General features: G+C 46.1%; 1 protein-coding gene across 2 annotated transcripts; it reads right to left on the bottom strand.

Moving 5' to 3' along the window:
- Nucleotides 1-1,245: 1,245 nt before the first annotated feature.
- Nucleotides 1,246-7,029, bottom strand: CYREN (cell cycle regulator of NHEJ). 2 transcript variants are annotated; one of them, XM_077339219.1, is made up of 4 exons: nt 6,497-7,029; nt 3,769-3,892; nt 2,605-2,671; nt 1,246-2,228 (listed from the first exon to the last, which is right to left on the bottom strand). In XM_077339219.1, exons 1-4 carry the CDS (start codon nt 6,531-6,533, stop codon nt 1,992-1,994), a joined length of 465 nt encoding a protein of 154 aa, XP_077195334.1. In that variant the 5' UTR covers nt 6,534-7,029; the 3' UTR covers nt 1,246-1,991. The 2 variants fall into 2 exon arrangements, with proteins under 2 accessions (XP_077195334.1, XP_077195335.1); XM_077339220.1 differs by lacking the exon at nt 6,497-7,029 and adding an exon at nt 5,958-6,321.
- Between the last annotated feature and the right edge of the window lie 1,201 nt (nt 7,030-8,230).

The following is an 8,230-nucleotide window of genomic DNA, read 5'->3' as shown; positions in this document are numbered from 1 at the left end:
GGAAGCATCAGCACAGGTTAAATACTTCTGCATGGGTGTCTTGTATCATGCTGACTATGGCAACACATTAACAGTCATAAGGAGAAAGTGCATCCACAAAGCACAGCTACTCCCTGATAAATATTTTAATATTTAGCTAGAATGTTCTAAGTTAACTTCAGACAGCCTATTTACAGGGACAAGCTCTCGTATAGGTCTGTGAAATGTCAGCCTTCTATGGTACTGTGTCTTTCCTGCTGACATAACCATAGGAATATCTAGTGTGTGAACGACATGCTGAATAGGTAGTTCATTATTTTCTACTCAGTAGTTTTTATGGTCAGACCTCTAACAAGGTGTGCTGCAGCTTCAAACTTGTGATGAGGCAAGCTATAAAAAGTGTATTTGTATTATTAGTGTTCCTTTACTTGGGGAAACTGCCCTAAGAACTAAATTTGCATGTTTGCCAGAGTCACAGGGTTTGGAGAACTCAAAATTGTCAGTATCTTGTTACCTTCTAAATTCGCTATAACAATGTTGTGAATGACTGACTGTATAGCGAGGGAGGTTTGGTTCTGGCTCTTTTTTATAATCAGTTTAAGGCACTATGTGCAGTAAAGCAGTTTAAAAGTGTCTTTTTATTCTGTCTCTGTGCCACCAAAACAGCTGCAAATAAGCCAAAAGTACCTTAACCAAATCATACTGCAAGCAGGTGTGACCTATATGTTACAACAGTGGTTTTGAGGGACACTGGGTGGTCATTCTATGGCAACTCAACAGAATTTAGCACCAGAGTTGCATTACCGTCAAGGATGCTGCTGAAATTATGCATTTGCATGTATTGAAATGTATCTACAGCCCAAACAATTAAACCCATCACCGACGGCAGGAATACAGCCATCCAAATACTGTTCAAACTCACATTTCTTGTAAAATGTATTTCATATTGTAACCACAGAATGAAATATGCTTTACCTACAAAAGACAACATATGCTTCATTTTGAAGCTCAAAAGATCTTTTCGGCAATCTAGCAATTTCACTGTGTCAAAGTTGGCAGGACTGCAGCATTAACTGGTGACTAGGAAATTCCCACACCCATTATTTCCTGTTTCCAAGTAAGACTGCAACAAAACTCTTGACTGTGATGTGTCTCATCACAGTCACACATGCATGCAGTTTACCTGATCAAAGTATGATCCTATCAAGGTCCACCTTACCGGATATATAGATCCACCTTTAATGTAAATGAAAATATTCAAGTATGTCAATACTTATTAAAACATGTTTATTATTGTTCCTTTAAAAAATCAGCACCTCATATAAACAGTAAAGAACATTGTCTTTAATTACAGCTGTGAGTGGTTGTTGTATTCATAATAGCTAGTCCAACCCCCCCCCCCAAGCCACATTTCCTGTTCTTGGGTAAAAAAAATCACAACAAAAAAAACTATGCCATAGGGAAAAACACTAACTCTTCTACTGTAAAAGACATGTGTCACATGTAATTTGACACTTACAATGCTAAAATGATTATTAAGCTGGAGGGAAATTCACCTCAGCAACAGCAGGAAAGCCATAACTGTTCAATTTCCTTCTACCTCAGGGCCCTTCAAGGAACAGACTGCTTTTGAGGCTGAGGTCTGGCATTCCTAGAACAAAGGGAGAAAGCCTAGCAGGATACATGGAGCAGGACAGGGGGGCTTGGCTACAGCCCTAGCTCTGGCCTGAATCATGGAAGGTTGAGGTGGAGCTTTGGGCAAAAACATATAGCTCTTTCCCACAGTATAACACAAGCAGAATTGCATGTAGGAAACATTTGTTAGCATTGCTCTTTAGTAGTACAGTTCAGTTATTACAACCCAAACAAGCAGCAGGCTCAGAGAACCGGGAAAGTTACATGGTTATGAAATGGCACTTGTGCATTCGCCCTCCGCTGTAACCCCAAGTTGCCCTCCTGTCTCAAAATATCCTTAATTGCTCGTATGTAGAAAAATGTGTTAAGCTTGGAAATTACGTAAAGAAGATCTCCCTGACATATTTTAAAGCATCATCTTCATCTGGTTCAGTTTTATCATTGCAGGCCAAAGCTTTCAACTTGGTAGGAGTCTTAGATCCTTCCCCAGGGCTCTGGGCTCCCATGCCATCACTTCCACTCACTGAACTCCACTGAGGATCTGCCACTGCTGGCTGAGGCTCTTGGGCTTCATCTTCAGGTGATGTGATCTCCACTTCCCTGTCCTTGCATCTCTAGGAAATAAAGTAAAAACACACCTAGGTAGGTGTTAAGTAATGACATCTCTCCTTTGCAACAGCCAGCCAGCCAGGAAAAGGCAGGAGATATAACTGCACATTGTGAGAGATGAAACCCACCATACTAGCTCCCATTTAAAAAAATTAAAATTGATTCTCTGTGGCTGGGGAAAACACACTGTTGCCCTGTATTTGACAACACAGCAGTGAAACAGCAAAAAATTCCCAGACAGACAGCAGCCACTGCAGTGATATAAGAGGGGAAAGCAAGGAGCGGGGAGCTACTGCTGGGACAGATTGAGAATGGTGTAAGCTGCTTTGAATCCCCACTGTGGAGGAAAGAGGGCTAAAAATGAAATAAACACATGCTCACCTCAGCCAGAATGCAAAGAGCTGCATCTACCAGCTCTGCTTCATTCATACAATAGATAGTCTCAGTCCTGCATTGAGAGAGAAAAAACACATGGTAAAGCCTGGAGTACATGCTAAGTGAGGGGGAAATTGGCTGCTACCTCTTTTATCCCTCCTAGCCAGAAATAATCTCTGTAACTAGCGCTTGGAAAGGAGGGAAAGGATTGCCTGAAATAGATTTATTCATTATTTTTAGGGGTTTCCAACTCTGTCTTTAACTAGGGCTCCATTCCTGTCTCCTATTATTCTTCCATTCTCTGCTACACTGAACCTGGTGCACAACAAAAATCCACTTACAATCATTTTTCCTGGCCCTGAAACTGTAGGGGGGAAGAAAACCATTTGCCACATAATGCTGGCTTCCCCTAGCCAAACATTCAAAACTGTACATTAGGTATATGATGAGGAAGCAACAAATGTCTCCCTTTCCTCACCATATACCTCGTGTACAGTTTTGAATGTTTGGCTAGGGGAAGCCAGCATTATGTGGCAAATGGTACTGATATTAAGTTCAAAACCAGCGGCAGGTAACAAACATGTATTTTAAAACAGGAACAAAAGAGGAAATCTAATTAGGACCTTAGTGGTCAAAATGCAATCAGCAATGCTCTCCTGAGTAAAATTATACCTGTCTCAATCCATCAAAGTCAGTGGGTTCAGGATGGGAATGGAGATCATCAAAACTTTCATAACTTGACAAGAACTGACCCCCAACCCATCACTATGATTCCAAAGAACACCCAACCTTTAACACCAGTCGGCCCTTTTGCTCCCCCCAATTCTGTTTAGCATGGTCATTGCTAGGGGATGGGCACAATATTTTGTCAATGCTGGAAAAGCCGCACCTGTGCTTGCGGTGAGAAAATACTTCCCAAACCCATTGAGGATGGAAGTAACCAGTGGAAACCTGGCTTTGTTCATTATGAGTCCATCCTGCTCTGAAGTTCGGCTTGTTCCCTGGCATGGCATCACTTATATTTATCCAGAGTGCTACTGTTCAGCGGATACTAGCACAGTTAAGGAGCAGCTGTGCTCCCACAAGTTCATTACAAACTGTGTGTCTGCTGAGAATCTGAAACCTATGTGCAATCAATGGGGCTATGCAACTCACACAAATTACCCTTACCTTGGGCATGCTTTTTTCCATCTCTTTCTCCTCACTCCTGCCCACTTAGGTGCAGGCTCTGCCATCTTCTCCCTCATCCATGCTGGAAGGGTCCGCTTCTTGGCTACTCCAGAAGTTCCCAGCTCTCATTCAGGAGAAAACAAAGAGGAAATTTAAGATTCAGGCACAGCCATACCTATTTGGGCATACCAGAGTGAAGGAACTAGTTACATCTTCACATAAGCTTACTTTCCTTTTACATTCACAACTGGAGAGTTTGAGATAGCAAAGAACTGTCCCACTGTCTCAGAGTACAGGTACTGCTAAAGGAAGGATTCAGATCCACATTTCTTTTTTTTTTTTTTTTTTTTATAATTTTATTGTTTATTATTATATAAAGCATTTACAGAGAAGTTGTAAGGAGAAAACGACCAGTTGATATGGTTTGCCATCTCTTTTAACATAGATATTTAGTTCTCATCACATATTATTCCTAGTCTAGAAGTTTTTACCATATTTCTTAGCCAAGTGATTGTTAATACATATGAGATCTGTTATAAGAATACATTCTGTTATTATCTTAAATGATATTAGGTCAATCTCCTTCATAAGTTGGCCCTAACCCAAGAATTACTACTGTTGTCTTGTTAATGCCTATAAAATATGGTTTGTCATCCTCTTTTGGCATACTTATTAACATACATATTCAATTCCCATCGCATATTAATCCTGATCTAGGAGTTATTACCATCTTTCTTAACAAAGTAGTAGTTGATACATAGGAAGGTATAATCTATTATAAGGATATATTCTATTACTGTCTTAAGTGATATAAAGTCAGTTCCCTTCATATATTAGACCTGTCCTAAAGATTACTATTGCTTTTTTTTTTTTTTTTTTCTCACAAGAAGCCAGGAGAATACTCCATTGTTCAGCTCATCTTTCAGGTGGTCGCAGAAAATGAAATTGTATTTTTTTCCATAGTAGAGTGTTTCTGATTGTCCTTCTGTCAGGGCCAGAGAAATCTCTTGCTTGATTCTTGCTTGTAGTCGCCTTTAAGGGGGCTCTGAATCCTTTGTCAATCTGGATCTCTTCCTCTGGTCGCACAGAAATATCTCCTGATAGCTTCCTAGTTGCTGTCGCTTTTGAATAGACTCTTTTTATTTTGCTGATCCAAGTCATTTCCTGCTCTGAATAGACTTCCAGGTTTTTGGTACTTTCCTTCCATGAATCTGTTTTCCCGGGTTCTTTAAAGCAGTGGTCCCCAACCTTTTTTAGGCTGGGGACCGGCAGGGCATTGGGCCGCGCCCGCAGGGACCGCGCCCGCGCGGGCCACGCCCACGCTTCGGCCGCGCCCGCGGCCACGCCCGCGGATCGGGCCGCGCCCGGCCGCGCCCGCCGGCCGCACCCGCGAGCCGCGCCCGACCGCGCCCGCGGATTGGGCCACACCCACGGGCCGCGCCCGTGGATCGGGCCGAGAGGGCGCGGCCTGCACGGGCGCGGCCCGGCCCTGATTCCTTCTCCCCTCCCTCCCGCAGTAAGTAGCTTCCCGGGCCGCAGGCTTGCGGCCCGGGAAGTTTTTTACTGCGGGGGTGGGGTGGGGGGGGGCGGGGAGAGGGAGCCGCGGCCCGGCGCCATGGCCTTTGCGGCCCGGCGCCGGGCCGCGGCCCGCAGGTTGGGGACCACTGCTTTAAAGATCCTTTGGGTTTTTACATCTCTGGCACTCTCTCCCTCCTGAAGTTTCACTTGATTTACTGTTGGCTGAGCTGCGTCATCAGCTGGTCTCTCCGGATCTTGGGCTCCATCCAAAAACTCCCCCTTAGTCCCACGAATTTCCTTTTCCAGCTTATTGACTGCTTTCAGTATCTCTGAGTTTCCTTTGCATAACAAATGGAAAAGCTGTGCCTTAGATAATTCTTCCATAGTTCTAGGCAGTCACAAACTATAAACAGAAAGTCTCGTGAGGTCTCGCGGGAGCACGAGCGATCCCAAATTATCAGTTTGTCGATCTCCGTATCAAGTCAAATTCTCCCACTGAACGTTCACCCATAAATCTTCAAAGCACTCTCTTTGTTTGGTTAATGGGTGTAATTAGCTGGGAGTCTCTCACTCGGGGAAAGAAGGAATTCGCTTGTAAATTGGTTGAGGGAGAGGGAGGGAAGAGCTTGTGAGAGGAGAGAGAGAAAAGCCAGAAAGCTTTCAATTCTTACTGTTGTAGGTTCAGTTTCTGTCAGCTTCTGCTCCTATCGATCTGGTAAATGATGGTCTGGGAAGAATGTGAGGTCGGCTGGTCGTTTCAAGCTTGTAACGTTGTTTGCGACAAAGACGCCATCTTGACCTTGAGCTCAAGCCGCTATTAATCCAGGGAGATCTTGCTTCTCCCTACGGATCTGTAGGACCCTCAGGTCACCGTTCCCGGTTCCTGGGGCGACCGGTGAACAGATTTGCGTATCTGTTCAGGTCAGCCAGGTGCATAAGCACCTAACCCTCGGCATGGCTTAAGAGCTGAACTGAAGTCCAGCTTTCCTTATGGCGCCATCTTGAGGTCCTCTCCCAGATCCACATTTCAATGCAGGAGCAGCAATGATCACAGACCAATCAACAAGAAACTCTTATATACACACTGGGAGCAACTGTGGGGGCAGGCTGCATAGCTTTTCATGATTGTAGAGTGCATTATCTATATACAGTGCCTGTGGTTTTATTGCAGGAGGCTAGATGGGAGTATCTCTAACTTCACAAAGCTTACCTATGTGCCCCTTGTTTACTCTCTGAGCAGAGGCCATGATGCTTTCAAAGGACTGCAATAGATTCAGGTGGGTAGTCGTGTTGGTCTGAAGCAGCAGGACAAAATTGGAGTCCAATGGCACCTTTAAGGCCAACAAAGTTGTATTCTTGGTGTGAGCTTTCGGGGAGGCAGTGCGCGTGCACACGGGAGCTCACACCTAGAATCAAACTCTGTTGGTCTTAAAGGCACTGCAAGGAAAGCGAGGGCGTGCAAGTTCGGTTCCTGCGCCTGTAGGAACTGGGAGAAAGAAATGCGAACCGCTCTCTGGGAGAACTGCTGCCGGTCAAGAAGCCTTGAAGCGCCCGGGAAGCCAGCGCCGCTTTTCTGGAGGGCGACAAAAGCCGGTGGGCTTCAGGCTGACCCCCAATTCTACCACGGAGCGGCCCGTCCGTGGCCGGAGGAAAGGCCTTTCGCCGCCCCGGAAAGAGGCAGGGAGGAACAGGTGGAGCTTCAGCCCCAGCTGCGGACAACTCGCGACCCGACCGGCGGGCCCGGAAGCGAGGAGAGCCCTTTCCGCGCCCGGAAACAGCTCGCCCCGCCCTGCCGCCATTGGCTGGCAGCGAAGTTTGACGGGCAGCAGACCCGCAACTCCCGCCCCTCGGCCCAATCGCTCGGCGGCCGCCGAGGAATTGATGGGTTCGTTTCAGTCCGTCGGAAACGATATGTATTGTAATTAAATGTTGCAAGGAATTACCAAGAGCGGAACTGAATTATAGAAGCCGTGAGTTGCTCAAGAGTCTCTCTGCAGCCAAAGAGCAACGCCGGGGCGATTCGGCTTCCTTGGCGGAGCCAGTGAGGCAAAACCAGCATCATGTCACCGAGCGTCTGCCCCGGATCATGTTTTCATTGAGCCGAAATAAATCCCGGCACGGGGCCCGTTTGAGGGTTCTTGGGGCTGCAGCACCGGGGGCAGTTTAAGGATCCGCAGGGCTTTTGCAGAGCATCCCTGGCCGCCTTGCCCAAGTCACAGACGGCGCCTTTTCCACGTGGAGACCCCCTAACCATGCAGCACCGAAGGTCCCCTGGAACTGCTTTGTTAGAACAAGAGTCCGGAGACTCCTTAACAAGCTATATTTTAATAGTGAAGTTGGGATAGCTTTGGAGACTTAAATCCAGAAAGTCGAGCTGTGAACAGGCACAACAGATCTTTCTATAAATCTTTAAAGGCCCTGGGAGGGAAATGTAAAGTCTAACAAAAAACCCCACTGAGTAGCTTTTAAAGGAGAAATCTTTTGGGCTTAGCCTCAGAAGGGTTACCACCTCTGGCTTGGGAAATTACTTTGTCTTGGAATGTGAAGATGGCAGGGTTTGGGGAAGGGAGACGCCTCAGCTGGATATAATGCCACAGCCGCGGCACAGGAGGGAGGAAGTAGACAGGCCAGATGGGGTAGGGGCCAGAAAACAGAGTGTGATGAGGATATAGAGGAGGTGACAGACATGGGAGAGAGAGAGAAAAGTTGTGGCAGAAGGGAGAGTGTGAGAGAGAGGGGAGAGGGGAGAAGCTGCCACTCAAGTTTCTTGCAGGTCTCCAATTGGGTATACAGATTAGATCACTTGAAGCTGAATTGGATTATGATTTCTGCAAACTCTCAGAGGCTCCTAACATTTATATACAACTACTGAGCAATGGGGCATTTTCACCCTTCCCTTTGCAGTTGCTACGTGTCAGATACAAAGGCACTGAACTGCCTCTGG

The sequence above is a fragment of the Paroedura picta genome, chromosome 5 (assembly GCF_049243985.1).
Source record: "Paroedura picta isolate Pp20150507F chromosome 5, Ppicta_v3.0, whole genome shotgun sequence".
In the NCBI taxonomy this organism is placed as follows: Eukaryota; Metazoa; Chordata; class Lepidosauria; order Squamata; family Gekkonidae; genus Paroedura; species Paroedura picta.
Note: the sequence above shows the minus strand (reverse complement) of the source record. Positions and strands in the feature narration are given on the sequence as shown.